This window comes from Callospermophilus lateralis, chromosome 7 (genome assembly GCF_048772815.1).
Source record: "Callospermophilus lateralis isolate mCalLat2 chromosome 7, mCalLat2.hap1, whole genome shotgun sequence".
NCBI classification, from domain to species: Eukaryota; Metazoa; Chordata; class Mammalia; order Rodentia; family Sciuridae; genus Callospermophilus; species Callospermophilus lateralis.
Window position 1 is genome coordinate 140221655 of NC_135311.1, and position 20438 is coordinate 140242092.

Below are 20438 nucleotides of genomic sequence, written 5' to 3' on the forward strand. Positions count from 1 at the left end.
GCAGGGCTGGTTTTCCGCTTGGTTCCTCGTGCAGAGGGCACCACGACTCAAATCCCTCTTGGGAGCCCTGCTGTCTCCCCTCTGCCACTGCCGTGTTGGCCTCCCCTGTGGTTCTGCTGGGCAGGGAAGCTCCGGAGCAGCACGGCCATCCGTGTGCATTCCTGGGCCACCCAGGAGGCTGGCGGGCAGGCCCGTGCGCCCCACCATGCAGAACCGTGGGAGACAGACACTTGGGAAGGGAGTTTCACCCACTCCCTCGCTGTCCCCCTCACCACCTCCTGGACTCTGAATCTGTTAGAACTGTGGTCACCTGTGACTAGTAACTCTGAGGCTTGACCTATGAAGGTTTGCTGCCCTCAGGAAGAGGCCGAGACCTTCAGGCTCAGCAGTGTCTGCTCGACCGCAAACTTCTTTTTTTTTTTTATTTTTTATTTTATTTTATTTTTTTGTGTTGCTAGGGATTGAACCCAGGGCCTTGTGCATGCAAGGCAAGCACTCTACCAACTGAGCTATAGCCCCAGCCCCAGACTTCGTTCTGCAGTGGAGATTTATATGGAATCCACTTTTAGAAATGATAAATTGAGGGCTGGAGCTGTGGCTCAGTGGCAGAGCTCTTGCCTAGCATGAGTGAGGCACTGGGTTCAATTCTCAGCACCACATATCAATAAATAAGGTAAAGGTCCATCAACAACTAAAAAAAAAAAAAAATTTAAAAAGAAATGGTGGGGCTGGGATTGTGGCTCAGTGGTAGAGCGCTCACCTCGCATGGGCGGGACCCGGGTTTGATCCTCAGCACCACATAAAAATGGGGGCATTGTGTTGTGTCCAACTACACCTAAAAAATAAATATTAAAAATAAAATAAAATAAAAAAAATTAAATAAATGGTAAACTGAGTGGGGGGCATGGTGGTATATATCTGTAATCGCAGTGACCCAGGAGGCTGAGGCAGGGGGATGGCAAATTGGAGGTCAGCCTCAACAGCTTAGCAAGACGCCATCTCAGGATACAGTGCAGAGGGCTGGGGGGTAGCTCAGTGGTGGAGCACTTGCCCAGCACACACCAGGCCCTGGGCCTCCCCAGTGCTGCAGACCAACACAGAGCGGCCAGCTGAGAACCAGACTGTCTGGAGTCCCGCCTGCGCCTTTGCCCACAGACCCCTCAGAGAAGCCAGCTGCTCTTGACACCACCCCCGTTCCTTTCTCAGTGCCCTCTGCTCTGTGGGTCCCACAGGTGGGGTCTTCCCCAGGGGAGAGCCCCGCCCAGCTTTCAGTCTGGCCCTGGGTCCCCAGAGCTGAGAGGGATAGCTCCCTGTGGCCACTGTGGATGGAAGGCCATGGGGACACCCTGAGCCTGGCTTCCTGACACCTCATGCTGCCCCTGCTCTATCTGACTGGGCCCCTGTGAAGCTGGTCAAGGCCTGGGTGTGGCCTTTTTCAGGTGAGGGTAGCCAGCTGCTGGGTCCAGCTTCATGTTCGGCAACATTTCTCAAAAACGCCTGCTGGGCGCGGTGGCCACACCTGCAATCAGCTTGGGAGGCTGAGGCAGGAGGATCCCAAGTTCAAGGACAGCTTCAACAATTTAACTAGGTTCTAAGCAACTTAGTGAGACCCTGTCTCAAAAAATAGAAAGGTCTGGCATGTGGCTCCCTGGTTAAGTACCCTTTGGTCCAATCCCTGGTACCAAAAATTTAAAATAATAAATAACAATAAACCCGCTGAACAACAGAAGACCCCATTCATGTTTCCTGGGAAGGGCAGGTAGGCCTTGCCTGGGTCAGTTGGCACTTACATGGTGAGAACAAAGGACAGCACCTCCAGGTTCTGGCTGTAATGACCCTCCATCCCCACCCATCCCCCTGCCAAATACCATGTGAGCAGAGTGACCACGGGTCCCTGTGAGCTGTGTTGGCAGGCAGCCCCTTGCAGCCTCCCTGTGTGTGTGAGTGTCCTGGGGCTACTGTGACCAAGTGCCAGGGGCCGAATGACTTCAAGGAAGTGGACTGGGATGCTGTTCAGTACTAATAGTGCTTGCTGGGCACGTGCCCGGGCCTGGGTTCAATCCCCAGGGCTGCGGAAACAACAAAACTCCTAAGTATAGATTAGAAAAAAGAAATTTATTATTCCCTCACAGTTCCAAAGGCCGAGAGCCCCAAGTCCAGGTGCAGCCAGAGCGGCCTCCCTCCATGTCCTGCGGCCTCCATCCTCTGGCGGCTGCAGGGCTCCTGCCTCCACCTGCTCCCCCGCAATGTGTCTTCACGTGGCTTTCCTAGAAGGACACCAGTTGTGGAATTTAGGGCCTGTCCCTTTGCGTGTGACTTCTTAATTACATCTACTGAAACCCTTTTCCCAAAATGTCCACATTTTGAGGCTGTAGGTCAGATGTGAGGGACACTGTTCAGCCCAGTGTGCTGCCCTCCCCCACCCTCCCTGGGTGGCTGTCCTTCCCCTGCTCTAGGCTGGGTCGCACGTGGCACGGGTTACACGCAGTGTGCCCTGGGGCAAAGACCTGGGAGGCTGGCTGGCGTGGGCCCACAGGCAGCTCCCCGGGAAGTGGCCGGAGCCCCTTCTCTCTGCCCCCGAGTGCTCTCTGGCAGCTCAGTTCCTCGGGTCAGTCCCCCAGGTACATACACACATACTCACGGGCAGTTGCTCACCTGGTTTAGCTTTAAGATGCCGACAGGCCACACGTAGGCCTCAGCACACCTGCAGGGGACTCGTGGCCTGAGCGAGGCCGGGTTGCTGCCTTTTTGCTCATTAGGGCCACATGCTGCTGGCAAGGGTCCTGTGGCTCCCAGACTCCGTGGCTCCCGTCCCCTCCACACAGGGCCTCAGCACACACTTGGCCTGTGTCCCTTGCCCAGTCAGGGTGCCCCCCACACCCTGAGGAGCCCCATAGCTCCTTCGGTGTGGCTGATGAAGCACAAGTGCCACCCTGGCCCTGGCGGAGGGCCTGCAGGTGGGGCTGCTGCAGCTGTAAAGAGGCCCCAGAGCTGTTGACCTGTGGTCCAGCCCGCAGTTGGGGCTGCCGCTGATCCGGAGCACAGGGCTGCGTGTTCTCTGGTTCTAGGAACGTGTGTGCTGGGAGTTTGGCCTCGGGGTGCCCTGCCAGGACCCTGCCACCACCCCTCACAGGTAACCTCGGCTCATGTGAGAAGCCTCCATCTCCGTATCTAAATAGACGTCCGTGTGACATGCTCACACCCACGTGCACATGTGGACGTCTTGAGCACGCATGGGCCTGGCTGCTGGCTGAGGGCAGTGCCATTTAGGGTACAACTATGTCTCCATGCTGTACCTCCTGCCCTTGCCTGGCAGTGGTGGTACCTTCCCAGTGATTGGAACACTTAGACCTGAGAATCCGCAGTGGCCTTGGGGGTGGACATGATTTTCCCAAAGGTCAGACTGGCTTGTGTTGGGAGCCTGGTCTGAGAGTTCTGGCCGGGCTGCCTGCTGCTTCCTGCCGGCTTGGCCTGATGAGCCCCCCGGGGTGAGCACACAGCAGCCCTTCATTAAAATGTTCCAGTGGGGGCACTGGGGCTGGGGCTCAGCAGTAGAGCACTCGCCTAACGCATGTAAGGTGCTGGGTTTGATCCTCAGCACCACGTAAAAGTAAATAAAATAAATTTATTATGTCCCACGGCAACTAAAATAATATATATTTAAAAAAAAAATGTTCCAGTGGTTCCCAGATATAAAGGCAGTGTGAGTGAAGAGCCTGGGCCTCTTCCTGTGGATCAGGCCCAGGTCTGGCCCTGTCAGTTTCCCCACGTGCCCACAGAGCGCTGGTGTGTGCTGGACACAGTGTGGGTTGCTTAGATGTCAGTTGGCTTTTTAAAAACAAAAAAAAAGCTGGGGTTTTTTCTTTCTTTTTTGATGGGCCTGGGGATTGCACCCAGGGCCTTGTGCACGCTAGGCGGGTGCTCTGTCACTGAGCTGCGTGCCCCCCACCTCTTTGAAAGGCATTTCTGAGGATGGGTGTTCAGCCTGCGATTTTACTGGGTAGACATGGCACAGACTCTGCTCCTGCAGTCGTTACCTGGGATGACAGACTTCAGGAACAGGTTGGGTTCCCCACAGCTCATTTCCTTCAAACAAACCCCTGCACTCCCTCCGTGGAGAAGGGGATGGTAACCAAGCCTGGGTGACATTGGGACCCTCTCAGTGTTGGATCTGGGCCATTAGCAGGAACATGGAGCTGCTCACACCTGGCTTCAGAAAGGTCTCCGTGCAACTGAGATGAACTTGCTTAGAGGTCAGAGGGGCTTCAGCAGGGACAGAGGCACCCAAGGCTCAGCTGGAAATGCTGGCTGCGTGAGTAAAGGAGGAGGAGAAGGCAGGGAGGTGGTCCACGGGGTAGTCAGTGGGGAGGCTAGCCCAAGGGAAGGGCCTGGCTCACAGCCCAGAGGCAGATGGCACTGGGCGAGGGGCATGAAGGGCTGAGATTGCCTGCAGCCAGCACACAAGACCCAGGCCCTTCTGGGGAGAGCACAGGGAGACTGTGGCATGTCCCCTCCACTGGTGGGAGCGCGGTGACTCTGGATGCAGCAAGTGAACACAGGACAGAGAAACCCAGTGTCCTGGTCCCAGCACAGAGCAGCCTTGGTCTGCGTGTCACGTTCACAATTTTTTCTCTTGCAGTACTGGGGACTGGACCCTAGGGCGTTCCACCACTGAGCTACGTCCACACCCCTTTTATTTTTTTAGTTTGAGACAGGGTCTCGCTATGTTGCCCAGGGTGGCCTGGCTAGTGGTCCTCTTGCCTCAGTCTCCTGAATTGCTGGGACTGCAGGCGTGGCCACACTTAAATTTTTAACTTCTCGGGTCAGAACCCCCATGGTCCATTAAGAGCTTCGTGTCTGTGTCAGCCCTGGGTGCCCTGCAGAGGTGCGGCCTGTCAGGGGAGAGCTGCCCAGGGTCAGGACACACAGGCCCTGAGACTTGGCTGTTCTAGTTCCAGGAATGCAGCAGGTGCCGACAGGTGAGGAGCGTTGAGGGTGCTCAGGGTGGTGTTATCTCAGTGGTGAAGGATGGGGAGCAGGCTGGGTGGCCAGACACAGACCAGTTACAGAACCACGGCACGGTGGAGTGACGTTTAGCCTCCGTGTGTAGCATGACAGCTTCTTACATATTCACGGGAGATTCCAGGAAGGACCTGAGCCACACAAGCAGCCCTGCTTCTCTCTGGGATTGGGACTGCAGATTTTTACCTACTCTGTATTTGTTCCTTACCAAATATGTTATCAGGAAATACAGTAGATCCAGTTACAAAAAGCCAGATAATCCTGAGGCTCAAGGAAGGCCTTGTCCCCACCTAAGGCCTGCCCTCACCTTGTTTCCCCAGTATTCCCGGCAGGAGCAGGAGGAGGAAGGCCGGAAGCGGTATGAAGCTCAGAAGCTGGAGCGCATGGAGACCAAGTGGAGGAATGGGGACATTGTCCAGCCCGTCCAGAACCCAGGTGGGACTGGGGGAGGGTTGTTATCTTTGGAAAATTAGGCATGATGGACAACGAGTGGCTCCATAGCAGTGATTTGCAAGGCCCTGGGGCACACACTGCCAGCAGTGACCCTGGGCTCCGGCTCTGCTCCTGGGAGGGAGACCAGCCAGCAGATCAGACGGACCCTGAGGCCTAAAAGGCGGCCTGGCGTGCAGGATGTTCCTGGGAGAGGGAAGCTGGCAAGGCTCAGATGGTGTCCCCAGAAGATGAGAGCACACCCAGACCCCGAGCACAGGACCCCACATGGGGAAGGGGCCTTGGCCGGTGGGGTTAAGTTACAGTCAAGAGGAGAGCATTCTGAGTTCCCAGGTGGGCCCTAAATCTCACCACAGGAGAGGAGACGGTGGCGGGCCCTGGTGGCACAGGCCTGTAATTGTAGCCACTCCAGAGGCTGAGGCAGGATCACAGGTTTGAGGCCAGCCTCAGCAGCTTAGCAAGACCGAGTCTCAAATTACAAACAAAACAAAACAGGGCTGGGGATGCAGTGCCTTGGTAGAGTGCCCCTGGATTTAGTCCCCGGTACTAAAAAGAAGAGAAGATGGTGTGTGGCCTGAGAGCAGAGGGGAGGGGAGGAGAGGGCCGGGTGGGGCTGCATGGCATGGGTGGCCTCTCCCTGAGCAGTTTCTGGGGAGAGCTTGGGTGGGAGCCAGACCCCAGGGGCAGAGTGGGCAGCAGGACAGCCTGTCTCTGGCTGTGAGAACCCCGAGGGCAGACCCTGGCTCGCCCCGTTCCCTGACCAGCTGGCCAGTGAAAATTAGGGTTTTCAGTGAATCTCAGCTTTTTTACTCAAGAGTATTTTCCGCTCACTGTGCCCTGATTGTAACCCTGACATGTGACATTTTTCAGAATCTGTCCTTCTCCCGCTGTGTTAGTCAAAGGGAGCATTCTGAGCCCCTTACCCCATATTGGACCGAGGAGGCTCTTCCTTGCCTAGAGTGTCGCCCGGGTTCTGTGCTGGTTTTCTGTACCCCTCCTGAGGAAAGAGCACAGAGGAGTGACGTCTACCTTGATAGGACTGCATTTTGAGTATTTTTTAAACTGTGGCTATGGTTATACATAGCAGCTGGGTTCATCCCCCAAACTCATACATGCTTGGAAACTGATTTTAGTTCATGGTCCCTTTTGACTTTTTTTTTTTTTTTTTTTGCTAGTAGAGCCCCTTACAAATATTTCAGTAGCAGCATTGAATGACTGAAGCTCCGTTAAGGCACTTGCCACTCTTGGAGTTGTTTTGGTGACAGCCATGCATGGTGGAGGACAGGAGGGTGGGAGGGCTGGCCCGGCAGATGGGACTCCGTCTTCCTGGGCCAGTCCAGGGACTGGGGCTGGCAAAGTAGATTACGGATGATATGCTTGTTGCTTTTTATAAAATTGGAAATGAAGTATGACTGATTACATCCCAGTGGAGGGCCACGTGCAACTCAGGGACCTTACAGCCAAGAGGCGTTGGCTAGGTGCCATGGGCAGGGCCATGTGGGGCGTTGACATCCCCAGAGAATATTTTGTGAGCCACTGGTCCTGGAGAGCCTTCCCTTCGGCAGATGTGGCCTGTTGGGGACCACAGTTCCCTTTGGAGAAATCCTATTTAGGTTGACACAGTTGGACACCTTTAGTGACCCACAGATGTCATTGGGCAGCCGCAGAATCGCCGTCCTGGGCCACGGGGGTTGGTCCACCCACAGTTCCTCTCTGTCTTTGCTGTTCCAGAGCCCAACACGGTGAGCTACAGCCAGTCCAGCCTGATCCACTTGGTGGGGCCTTCGGATTGCACCCTGCATGGCTTCGTGCATGGAGGTAGGGTGAGGTCACTCTGGTTGCACCCCTTTTCCCTGTCGCTGCCCCCATGTGTCCCCTCGGTAGCCGGGCTGCTGTCTGACCCAGTTGAGGCTCTTGTGTTTAGTCAACTATGAATTTACACTTCTAGGAGGTTGCATAAGAAATTGCTGAACTACTGTGGGTGCCCATTTTAAAACTGGAAGTAAAGGATGGTTGACTAGAGCCCGGGGCATGGTCACACGTGACCCTGGGTCCTCAGAGTTACAAGGTGATTTTTAATAACGGCCTGTCGGCCGGGGCAGGGTCTTGCAGGGGTGCAATGTCCCCAGAGAAGAGTGCTATGACAAGCAGGTAATTAAACATGCTTACGTTTGTTTCAAGTAAGCACAGATTCTGCCTCTGACGCTGCAGGACTGAAGTCCTTGCCCGGGATTCCCCGGGTGTGGGAAATGCTGCCGCAACCCAAGCAGCTGGGCTCCAGGTTCAAGGAGGGGCATTGTTTATCTTAACAGTGGGCAATATTTTTGTGTGTGTGACTTAACTCGTTGACATTTTGGTTGGGACTAAAATGAACTTTAAAAAGCAAGTTGATCTGAAAAACTCGGGGAGGAAGTAGTCAGTGGTGCAGGCGGCGGCAGCCAGCTGGAGGAGAGGTGTGGGGGTCCCACCGGCGCTGCCGTCCTGGGTGTGCCGAGGCCCTTGTTCCTCCTCATTCCTCCTGGCTCCCCAGGCGCAGTGGGCGCTCATGCTGTTCATTTGCTTTCTCATTTCCTGGTACCTGGAACACCAAGTTCTCCTTTCTTTGCTCAGAGAACTCCTGCTCATCCTTCAAAACCCAGCCCTGTGGCTCCTCTCTGTGCAGGTTTACACTGATGTTTATGCCAAGAATTCCCAGGAGCAGGCTTCGTGTTGGCTCCAGTGCTTCACTCTGAGGCCTGGAGGCACTTGGCGGGTCCTCATCCCATGAACAAGCGACATAGGTTCCTTTCAGCTTGAGGACTGATGGTCCAAGGCTTGTGGGAGGGTGGGCCTGGATTCGAGGGATATTTTTTTCTTTTAAACTAATCTGACTCTTGTGTTTCCCTTCCTCGGTTTCATGATGCTTTTCTCTTTGCACACCTGGGGTGGCTGCCAGTGGGTCTGATTAACTCGTCTCACACAGGGCAGCAGTTCTAACAGGAGCGCTCCAGGCCCTGCGTAGCTCTACCTTGAGAAGCCCTGTGGCCCCTGAGCATTCCCAGCCTCGCGTCCTCACGCCCCCTGTCCCTCGCCCCTTCTGTGAGGTGGGCAGCAGCCCCGTCTTCCAAGCCAGCCACCCCAGGCCCCAGCTGCTGGAATTGGCAAGAGTTGTCCTCGGCTTCCTGTGGCTCACCTGAGGTCCGTGAGCCTTCTCCAGGACGTTGGCTTGCCGCGTGCGGTGGTGGCGCTCTCACCAAGGGTGCCTTCCGCCACTGCTGCCGAGTGGAGGGCGTGCGTCCTGAGCCAGTGTTCTTGCCTCACATGTCCACAGCACTGCTGACCTTCCGTGGCCGATGGGGCAGCCTGGTGGGCTGGGGCTTAAGGCCACATCGTCACCACCACAGGGAGCACTCATCTGGGGACGTCCTTTGGTTATAGGCTGCGGGGGCCCTCCTCTGAGTTTTGCATGTCTGGCCGTGTCCTGGCTAAGTGACGTTTTATTTATTTTATTTTGTTTATTTTTATTTTTTAGTTGTAGTTGGACACGATACCTTTGTTTTATTTATTTATTTTTACGTGGTGCCGAGGATCAAACCCAGTGCCTTGCACGTGCTAGGTGAACGCTCCACCACTGCACCACAATCCCAGCCCCAAGTGTGGCATTTTAGGGAGTCGATCCCCCCATGGGGTTGCCGGGCACTGGTCCATGTCTTGTGGATTCCACGGTTTCTGCTGGGAAGTCCGGGGACTGGATTCTGCCCTGAGCTCTCTGGCCACCCCTCAGCTGCCTGCCAGCCTGGGCTTTTCTCACTCGCACCTTCCACCCCATCCCTGGTCTTCAGCCAGCACTGATACTCTATGGGACACTGGTGCCCTGGACACACTGCTGCGGCCTGAGGTGCTCATGGGAGAGCCACAGCTGCTCACCGGGCCTCACCAGTGGTCGGTATGGCTGAGGGCCCCAGAACTGTGCAGAGCTCCTGCTGTTGTCTAGAGACCCTCTGGGGGAACTGCTGCCCTGGAGGACAGTCCCCCAGCACCGTGGCCAATCTCTGAAGTTCAGCAGGTGTGTGTGGCTGGGCTCACCTAGTCCATCGTGAGCAAATTCTTGTCCTGCCTGCAGTCAGCTGAGCTGGCCCTTCCTCTGGCCTCGGCCCTCCTGGCCCCTTGTGTTTGTGTTTCCTCCGGCCCCTCAGATCTGGCCACCTCTCTGTTGTTGAGTGGAGGTTGTGGTCTCCCTGGAAGTTGGGGATCTGCAGCCTCATCCCCACAGCCCCCCAGGCCCAGCCCTGCTGAGGAACTCTAGGCCTGGAGCCCGTGGCCCGAATGCTGGGGTGCTGGTCATAGAGGAGCACCCTGGAGACCTCAGCCCTGGAGAGGAGGGAGCGGCAGGGTGAGGGGCTCCTTCTGCTGGTCAGAGCTGTTTCCTAATTCTGGACGCTCATCCTGGGACTCCTGAAGGGAGAGTGTGGTGCCCTTCTCCTGTGAACTATTTGAAAAGGGCTGGAAGGAAGGGAACCTTCTCCCTACAGTTGCCCATTGTGACCTCCCTTAATGACTGGGAAGGGCCCTTAAAACTAGGACAGGAGACGAGGTTAGAGTTTTAGTTAGGAATGAACTGGGCACGGCAGCTCTGTTCCTCATGGTGGGCGCCACTGCCCCCCAGACCACCTTGGTGAGGGCCTGGGCCCAGCCACTGCATGCCTGTGGGGGCTTCTGTCATTTCAGCCAGGATGAGGACAAAGTTGATCCTCATCCCCGGGACATCGGGCTCTGGTACTGGGTCTTACAGCAGGAGAGCAGTGGAGGGTGGTCATCTCGGGTCTCAGGAAGGAGCCTCCGTTTCACCCATCACATTGGGTCTTGGGTAAAGCTGGCTCCACTCGGAGATGCACATCCAGCCGGAGTCTCCTGGGAGGGGTTTGCTCCACCCCTGTGTGCTGGGAAGCATGGAGGGGGGCTCTTGCAGCAGTTTACAGCCCTTCTGACCCTCAGGAATCTCTTCTGCTTTAAGAGAACAGGTTCCCAGCCCTTCTCCTGGAGGGCCGGCTACTGCAGGGCCAGGCCCTGTGCTTTTAGTCAGGAGTGCCTTGGCTGGTCCTGACGATGCTGCCCCCGGCCTCTCAGGACTTCTGGGAGCCCACCTGGAGTCCGCCCCACAGTTTTGTGTCACCACACTGCAGATCCACTGCCCCCACACGGTGGACGTTGCGTAGTTCAGCGGGGAGAGGCTGGGCACCTGCGTGGTGTGTGTGCGGGGATCTTGCCCCAGTGTGGCTGCCCAGGTCTGTCCTCAGCCCTCTTTGCCCCACTCCAGAGCCTCAGTCACTTCCTCCCAGTGGCAGCTGATGTTGTCTTTCAGCTGCGACGTCCGGCCCCTGCTCTGGCAGCCACGGGCCCCTTGGCCTCCCTCCATCTCCTCGCCTGCCCATTCCTCTCCTGACCTCTGAAGCTTTGTGCGGAGGCCTGTCCTGGAATCTCCATCTGCCGCAGTCAGACTTACCCACCCTGGGCCTGTTTCCTTTCTGTGAGGGAGCGCTGGGGTGGGGAAGAGGGTGGAGACGGGTCTCGCTGCATTGCTGAGCTCCAACCCTAGGCCCAAGTGATCCTCCTGTCCCAGCCGCGTGCCGGGAACCGTGGGCAGGCACCGCCTAGGGCCACAGAGCGCCTCGGGTTGCTGATTCCCAAGGTGGGACCTGCGAAGCCTGAGCAGCCAACAAGAAGCAGCACCTAGAAACTGGGAGGCCCTCTTCCAGGCCACTGGTCCAGGAGGAAGTAAGAGCTGGACTTAGAGCGTCCTGAAAACAAGGACATCTGGGAAGATGGCTGAGATGTTCCCAGAGGAAAAGTGGGAGGCTTTGAGCCTGTGTTACTTAAAAGGAAAAATTAAAAATACCCAAGTGTTGGAACTGGGAAAAGATAAAAAAAATCCACCCACAGAAGGGACGAGGGAGGACGGGGCCTGAGAGGCTGCCTTTCCACCTCTGTCTTGCCAGTCCAGGTCCCCGCTGTCCCAGCGCCCTGGCCTGTGCTGGGTGCCCACCTCTTCCACGCTGCCTTGGCTGGGGGGGTGCACCCTGCCGGCCATGAAGCCACCCCTGGGGCTCCCCTCCCTGCAGCAGCCCTGCTGGCATCCAGTGCAGAAGGTGGGTGTGAGGTCTCTGACTCAAAAGGGATTCTGCCTGCATTTCTGAGCTCAGGACCCAGGCCATTTAGATCACGCCTGTGTCTGCAGCCAAGAGCTACCCGTGGGCCCTGGATCAGGACTGTAGATGAGGACACTCCCAGTGTAAGAGGGATCTCCGACCAGCCCCTGGTCATTGCAGAATGTGGTGCTGGCTTAAGGCCACAGCATTTATGGGCAGAGGACACCCCAGCTCTGCTGGTAGGCAGTACCCATGTCCTGGGATCCTGCATTCCCGGGGGTCTTGCTGACTCACGGGGCTCCTGGCTCTGCAGCTAACTTGCTTTTATAAGAGTGACGGGACAGTGACTGTCACAGAGCTTTTTGTCATCCAGGCCTATGGAGCTCCATTTATGGAACTGTCCTTGATCTACACTGACCAGCAGGGCCCCTGCCCAGGTGGACACAGCCCCTGAAGGGCAGCAGCGGGAGGTCAGTCTGCTTTTCCCTGGTAGGATGGGTCAGATGCTTCCTTTCAGGGTCTCTTCTGAACATCTCCAACATCCAGAGCCAGGGGCAGATGCAGAGCCTGTGTTCACAGTCCCCACCTCCAGACCTCCCCGCCTCCCCTTTGGCCCACTGTGGCACTTCAGTCCCCTACCCTTCCCTCCACTTCCCACCTGCTTCAGGCTGCAGGGCCCCATCCTCTCCCACCCTCCCCTCCTCCCTGGCCACATGCTCCAGCCCTAGCGTCTCCCTGGACTCCAGTGGCCTCCTCAGGGCCTCCCTGATATGATGGACACGGAGCTCCTAGGGCCCCAGTGCTTGTCCCCAGCGGTGCTGGTCGCCGTCCTCGTTGGCGTGTGGACAGTGCTCCTGCAGACGTCCCTGGCTTGGCTCTGACGTGAGACACTCCTTCTCGCCTCTCCATCTGCTTTGGCTCCACTTTACGACAGGCTGGAATCTGAGCTCTCACCTCACGCCCTGTTGCCTCCTGGTCCAGCACTGTGCTCTCGCTGGTCACCGCCTCTCCCCTGTTTGGAAGTCTCAACAGGGTGGCCTGCACTACCTTTCTCGTGGAAGGAGCCACATTCAGCTCCAGACCCTGCAGCCAGAGCCACAAGCCCTTCGTTTGGGCCATTTTTGCTCTCACACCCTCGTGAGCCTGCCTGGATAACCCCCACCATTCCCGGGTTCACCCCATCGCATGCCTGGGCACAGAGACCTGTGGACTTTGCCTGCCTGTGACCTCTGCCCCTGGTGCAACCCTAGACCTCTACATAACAGTCTCATTTCCTTCAGAATTGAAGAAGAGAAGGGGTCTGAAATCCCCTGACGCTCTAAGATAGACTGACTCTCCCCACGCCCCAGCACACAGCGCAGAATGGACGCCCACATGGATGGGGCTTCTGTCACTTTCACTGCTGTGTCCCACTTAGAGCAGGGCCTGGTGTGGACCGAATGACTGAACTAGGACAGGAGAGGACTTTAGCCTGTGACGGCCCTGCTGGTCAGCCCTCCAGAGGAGTGTGCCCACTGTGCCCAGCCTGGTACAGCCCAGAGTCTCAGTGGAGAAGGTGCAGACAGCCCAGTGTGGCAGGAAGAGGCTTTCCCTCGACAAACTATCCAGCTAGTGTCCAGAGACAGAAGTTGCCTGGGGTCTTGAGGCAGGGGGGCCCGGCCCTGGAACCTGAGGCAAGGAGCAGCCAGCCCCAAGAAAGAGGGCAGCTGGTAGTACCAGGTACAGGAGCCTGGTGGCCCCGGCAGAGATGGCAGACGCATGCAGGATAAGCCTCCTGCTGAGAAACTGCTGTGCCCAGGACTCAGACTGAGGGGCAGTTGCCTGGACAGGAAGTGCCTTTCCTGGAAATGAGGATGGGCACCAACACTTCCAGTTTTGTGCCCTCCTTGACCTGGAGGCCCTGCATGGACGACGATGTGCAGGCCTCGCTGGGGAGAAGGCAGGAGGTGGTGCTGGCCTGCTGTCGGCTCTGTGTCTTCTGGTCTGGGAAGTCCAGAGGCGACTGGCAGTGCTACTCCAGGTTCCCACGGAGCCTTGGCTTTTGAAAACATCCTCCTCTGCACTGGAGCTCCAAAGAGCAGCTTCTAGGTCATCCAGAAAGTACGGAGCTGTGACCCACCAGACCTGGGCCTGAGGCTCCCTCCCTGCAGCTCCCTGCGGCCAGCAAGCACGTCCTCCTCTGCAGTTGTGGCACAGACCTGCCTCCCGAGAGGCAGAGCCAGGGTCCAGGCCAGGCCTGCAGCCAGCAGGGCCTTCCAGTGCTGTTCATTGGCCATCATCCACTCCTTGGCCATGTTCCTTAGGGACTGTGGCAAGTGTCCTCTAATAACACGTCCTGTACAGCATGATCAGCACATTATTCTGAAACATTAGCTTTGCCCCACCCAGTCCAGGCTCCTGGAAGGAAATTGGCACCCCACCCGAATGGTTCCTGGCCTTTGGAGAAGTGCCCTTGCTGACTCGAGGCCGAGGCTGGGCCTTCTGCCGGCCAGTCTTTCCCAGGGCTGGGTGTGTGACTCGGCATAACCACCCCCACCTCTCGCCCAGGCCTCCGCTGCTCTCTGCTGCCTTACCGTGACCTCCTTGGGCTCCCTGATGCAGCACGGTGGCAGGCCAGGGGTGCAGAGCGTCTGGCAGCCCTTGGCCCTGTGACCCCTGGGCGGGTGGGAACACTGTTCACCTCCATTGAGGACTTCGCCAGCGTCCCCACCTCTGGCATTTTGGTACTGTCTTCACGAACTCTTCATCTTTACTCTGCTGGCATTAATTGCCCAAAGTAATTTTTATTAATGAACTTAATTAAGATTCTTGTGCCAGGACTTACTTGGTCCCAGTTCTGACACGCCGGTGGTAGGACCCGGGGGAAGCAGGGCTGTCTGGGAGTGCTCGCTCACCTGGGTCTTTTAATAACCCTTGTCATCACCACAGGGTGGGATGTGTCAGTAAGATGAAGTTACTATCGTTTCTTAATATAGGAGGCCGGCCCCACGCTCCGCCAGTCGGGATTAAATATAGAAATGGGGGCATCTCAATCCCCGCCCACTGAGCGGGCGCCAGCTCCGGGCTCCGGGCTGCTGGCTGCTGCTGGGGTTGTAGGCAGCCTGGCCCAGCCAGCCAGCAGGCCTCGGGGAGATAAAGTGAAAACTCTATTTTTAAGCCAGTCAGCATGTTGTCAATACTTAAAACAAAACAAAAACCTGTAAGCAGCTAAATGTTAGATTCAAAAATATCTCTGGTGCCCAGCCTTCATGTGCCTGTGGCGGCCAAGCACGTCTGGCTTGTTCCCTTCCCGGAGTTCCTGAAACGATGCAGTCTCCAAGGACAGCAGGTCTACAATTTTGTTGTCGTCTTTTAAATTACAAATCGTGGGAAATAAGGACAGCCACCACAGACTGTGATTTGCCACAGTTACTTCTCAGTGTTGAAAGCAGTCATGCCTGAGTGGGAGCAAAGTGAGGAGGCCCTCAGCGGCCCTGGAAAGGAGCACTGGGGGGAACCGGCTCTCGGCGCTGGCGTTAGTGGGGTGGTGCCGCCTCTGTCTCCAGGGGACGTGTCCTGAGGGGACGAGACAGTGGCTCTGTGAGGACCTCCTCCCTGCGCGGCCCTTGACCTCATCATTCTCTCAGTGATGGGCGGCAGACAGTTGGACCCAGGTGCAGGGTGCCAGCGTTGTTGGCCGCTGTGCAGAGGGAAGAGGGGGGCGTGTGCTCAGTATGTGATTGTCCTCAGCTGCTGCCCAGGGCTCCAGAGCACCACACCTGTCCTTCCTTTTTCTCACAGACTCAGGGGCTCGGCAGGAGCCCGGCAGGTTCTGGGGAGGTCTCTGCTCCGGCAGGTTCTGCTTTTCGCTCTGGTCTCGCTACTTGTGCCTGACTCTGCAGGACCGGCACCCCGCCTGTGTAAAGCCGAGTGTGTTTCTTAGGTGGTCTCTTTCCCAGAAGGTCTTTCTACCTAGTGAACCCTAGAATTTACCTGCCTTCACTTCTGCCCATTGAGCCTACCTTGGCCTCCTGGGGAGTGCCCATTAGCTGAAGTGGACAGATTTTGTCCATCCAAGAGTCCCTGGAAGCCCAGAGCTCTCTGGCTGCTGCCCAGCCTGTTGCCTGTGAGGCAGACCCAATTTGAAGATTCCTCATCTGGCAGAATGGGGACATCTCACTGTCCTGGTCACCCACCTGGTTCCTGGGGTCGAGCCCCGGGTTTGGGGTGTAACCTAAAGATAGACGTACACAGCGGGAGTGTGCCCAGGGCCCCAGAGCTGGGCCGTAGGATTCCACGACCTCAGTCCCTGTCTTGACCTTTCCCATCTTCAGTCTAACGGTTTGTCTCGGGTGTCCCGCCGATCTCGGTTCTCTCCACCAGAGTCCCAGCTCAGATTCCTGTGCTGGCTGTTAGGGTTGGGAGGGGCTGTCTCTGAATGTCCGACACACAGGCACCGTGGGTCTCTGACACCCATCTAGCCCACTGCTTCAGGTTTCTGTGGTTTGGATGAGTGCCCTGTTGGCCTACCTGTGACTGCTTGTTGGACCAAGCTGGTGCCAGGTTTGGAGCCCCTGCCTGGCTCCCGAAGGTGCTGGCTGGGCTGGCTGAGTGGTCGTCTCTGTGCCCGTTCTTGACGCAGTGCGCTGCCTCCCTTTCAAGCCATCTTGGCTGCTCGTGCCTCGGATCCTGTGGTCTTTAGTGAAAGCAGAGCCCTGTGGGACCTGTACCAGCAAGGTGGCATTTTGGACAGTCTGGTAAAGCCACCGGAGGGAGCGGATGTCAGCACTTTGCGTTTTATTCTTCCGTTGTTCTTCTTTCCCAGACGCACAAGCAAGGGGCGGCCGTAGGTGCTCTCTGAGTTCGATCCCCACACGCTCCCTTTCCCTTCTTGTCTTTCCACTAAGCCCTTCTGAGTTGGTGAGCATACCTGGTGCCCAGCATGAGTGCCATGGGCCACGACCCGCCACCCAAGTAAACATCCTGATCTTGCCGTCTCCCCACCTCTCGCCATAATCTTGGGTTCTCTTTTCTATACTTTTCTGAAAACTCCACTCTGGACTGAGTCTTATGGCCCAGGCTGAGTCTTACGGCAGTGTAGCCGTTCCTCCTGTGCCCGTGGGAGGCCCTGGACCCGCCCCCAGCCATACGACTGGCCACGAGATTCCCTGCGTCTTCACATCCTGTCTGTGACATGGAGAAGATGCTGGCTTGTGGGACGTGGCTTCCAGCAAGTTTGCTGAGAGGAGCCTGCAGGGGACCAGGCCCACGGGGCCTGTCAGTGGGCACAGCCACTTTCTGGCTCCCCAGGCTGACCCTCTGCGACTCGCCCACCACACCAGCCACACTGCCCTGGCTGCTCACGCTCAGCTCCTGTGCTGGCTGTCTGCGCTTCTTACTGTGTTCTGGGTGCCTGATGGGCACTTGCTGGGTGTGGATGATGGCTGCCAAGGAACTTGCCTGTGGTGCGGCCTCTGCAGGAATGCCTCCGCGCCCCGCCCCGCCATGAGCCCCTGCAGCAGGGCCACTCGTCAGCTGCTCTTGCCACTCGGTTTCCATGAGTAGAATCAGTTGGAAGACCTCGTCCTGTGGGCTCCCCCACCCCAAACTGCGTGAGTACACACACTCAAGCCACAGCCCAGAGGTGGCAGTGTGGTCTGGGGGCTGCCTCATGCCCTGTTTGGCAGCTGACCAGTGAGGTGACAGACCTGTGGACCTCCGGGCCCACATGAGCCCAGGGCATGGATTCCTGCAAGTCCTGGAGCAGGGTCTTGGCTGGACAGGCCTTCTCCAAGCCTGGGCTGGCTGCAACCTTCTCAGGTCCCTTGCCAGAGGAAGAAAAATCAGGAAAGTCTCCCAGTGGATCAGACAGGGCAATGAATGTCTGTTACCATGGCAACAACCCAGAGCTGCTCCTCACAGGCCCGGTGAGGGACGGGCAGTTCTCAGACCTGATCCCTGTTTTCAGACCTGGATCTACATGTGGCCTTGGACCTCACTGTTGGTTTGGGACATGGGGCTCCTGACCCTGTCCATGCAGGTGAGCAGAGCTTCGCTGTCCATCTGAAGAGGTACACTGGCCTAAGGCAGGTGTGCACATGGCTTCCTCAAATTCCTGGTAGCTGCTGCATTGACCAGTGTCACTTTGATGCTTTTGTAGGTCAGAATGGCTGAACATAGGCAGCTCCACCTTGTTTGACTGAAAGGCGTGGTTTGATTTTTACAAGTGAAACGTGTAGGGTATGGGGGTTGTGCTAGGGAGTAAGAACTGGGTGGAGGGGCTGGTATGTAGTGACCTGTCAATCAATGAAGAGGGTGCAACCCAAGCCAGCATCTGCAGCCTGAGGTTCAAAGGCACTGTGCCCTCGCCGAGTTCTGCCCGCGGGCCTGCCTCATTTTATACAGCAGCTCTATCAAGACAGAACTTGATCCTGTACAGTTCAGCCCTCAGCGTAAGCAAGCCGTTGTTTCCAGGATGTTCCCAGAGATATGCTTCTGCAGCCCTGGCTGGAGCACCCCCCATCCAAAATGCTGGGGGCGGACGTTTCAGATGTTCTCTGGGTTTGGGATATTTGTCTGTGCATAATGAGGCATCTTGGGGATAGGACCCAAAACTCAGAGGAGATTCACTTGTTTCTTACAGAGTTTACACACAGGGCCAGAAGGTAACTTCAAACAGGGTTTTGTCAAGAAGTATTTTTGTATCAACATGAAATAATCGTGTGAGTTTATGAGGTGTGGCTGGTGAGTGGCTACACGTGTACCATGGTAGTGATCAGGGTAATTAGCACCCGGCCTCCTTAACGTCCATCTTTGTGTTGCAAACCTTCGAACTCCTCCCAAGTTCTGCGTAGAATATACACTAGGTTTCTGTGGGCTCCGGTCACTGCTGCACTGGGCAGCCCAGGACTTCCTCCCTGGGAGCCGTGCTCTGGCACCGACTCCCTCTGCCCCCACCCCACCCAGCCTCTCATGGCAGATTCTCTGTTCTCTGCTGCTGTGAGCCAACATTTCAGCTTTCACGTGTGAGAACGAGGGCTGTTTGTCTTTGTGCCTGGCCATTGTCCTCCAAGTTGCTGCACAAGGCAGGATTTTGTTCTTTGCGGCCGGATGTTATTCTGTTGTGTGGATGCCATGTCCTCTGTCCTCTGTCCGATGTCTCACTTGATTCCCCCTCAAGGCTCTTCAGATAGCGCTGCATTAAGCACAGGGATGCAGGGTCTGGTGGGCTGACTGGTCCCTCTGGATACCCACCCAGTGCGGGTGGTGGTTTCACAGGTGGTGGTTTGGTTTGGTTTGCGTACCGTGTTCCACCGTGGATGGACCTAATTGACATCTCATCTTGTAACATTTTGAGTAATTTTGTGCATGAAACAAAAGTTTCATGGTGTAAAATTTTCCTCATCAGTGCTCGAAGTTTTGGGTTTTGGAGCCTGTCAGATTTTAGGTTTTTGGATTAGGAAACCTGTTCAGTCTGTTTTGAAACATTTTCATCACCCCAGAAAAGAAACTCTCTACCTTCAGTGTGCACCCCTCCTGGGGACCCACCAGTCTGCCTGCCTCTCCACGTTTTCCTCTTCTGGAAAATTCACATGGACGTGGTCATCAGTGCCTAGCACTGTCACTGGGTGAGGTTTGATGGTGTGTCCACCTTGTGGCCTGGACCTGTCGGGTGGGTGACAAGCCGTCCTTGTTAACGCATTCATTAGGTGGTGGACATGGACACACAGTGGTTTCCGATTTTTGGCTGTTAGGTTAGATGCTCTGTGAAATCCATGCGGGTTTCTGTTCTCTTGGGTGCTTCTACACTTGGTGGGGAGTTGCTAGGTCCCTGTTTCCTTTAAGGAGACTCCAGCAGCCGCACTTCACTTCCCACTGAGGTCGCTGCGTCTCTGCCAGCTTGTTCTTACCTGACTTTGGAAAGTGTAAGGAAGCTTTCCTGGCAGGATGAGGTATGTCTGGAGGAGAGGAAGAGGGCTGTCATTCTGTCAGTGGCCTAGAGTGGCAGCTGGGGTCATTTTTAAAAGCTCTTGAGAGCCGATCAGGTGCATGCCTCTGATCCCAGTGACTCAGGAGGTTGAGGCAGAAAGATTGCAAGTTGAAGGCCAGCCTCAGCAACGTAGCAAGGCCCTGTTTCAAAATTTAAAAAAAAAAAAAAAGACTGGAGAGGTAGCTCAGTGGCAGAATGCTCCTGGGCTCAATCAGCAGTGTTTAAAAAAACAAAAACAAAAAAAACAGCAGTACCTGGAGAAGCAGATTTAAAACAGAGCAATAGCAGGCCACCTGCGACCATCCCTGCGCCTCCTGCTGCTACGGCCCCTGCTGGGGGGTGGTGGGAGGGGTCAGACAGCATGTGCAGTGGTCCCGCTCTCCGTGTCTCATCTGCCATGTGCCCTTTCTCCGCGCAGGAGTCACCATGAAGCTCATGGACGAGGTGGCTGGGATTGTTGCTGCACGCCACTGCAAGACCAACATAGTCACTGCCTCCGTGGACGCCATCAATTTTCATGACAAGATCCGGAAAGGTAACAGAACTCTTCTGATGAAGCTGAGGGGGGAGCAGCCCTTGGGGCTAGCTTAGTGTTTACACCGGATGTCTGTCCATGTGCCACCAGAAACAGGAGGGCCATGCTCCGTGCTCTGGCCTTGGGGATGCATCTGTGAGGCTAGTGTCGACCCATTTGATATTTCAACCTGGTAAAATCTAAAACTCAGATATGGTAGAGGCCTTTATCCTCCCAGAGACCAGCATGAATACATCTTCTTCCAGTGCCCCTCCAGCAGAGCACCGTGGCCCTGTGTGTGTGACAGGTGTGTGGCACTGTGAGAGGAATGAGTCCACTGTGATCCAGGCAGCAGCAG

At 56.3% G+C, this 20438-nt stretch overlaps 1 protein-coding gene across 5 annotated transcripts in view; it reads left to right on the top strand.

Moving 5' to 3' along the window:
• The window catches only part of Acot7 (acyl-CoA thioesterase 7), a 79985-nt gene that overhangs the window by 36861 nt on the left and 22686 nt on the right, over positions 1–20438 (top strand). For all 5 annotated transcript variants that reach the window (XM_076861426.2, XM_076861422.2, XM_076861423.2 and 2 more), the window contains exons 5-7: positions 5343–5457; positions 7204–7290; positions 19985–20101. In XM_076861426.2, coding sequence (XP_076717541.1) covers positions 5343–5457; positions 7204–7290; positions 19985–20101 — 319 coding nt within the window. The remainder of the gene's footprint in view (positions 1–5342; positions 5458–7203; positions 7291–19984; positions 20102–20438) is intronic.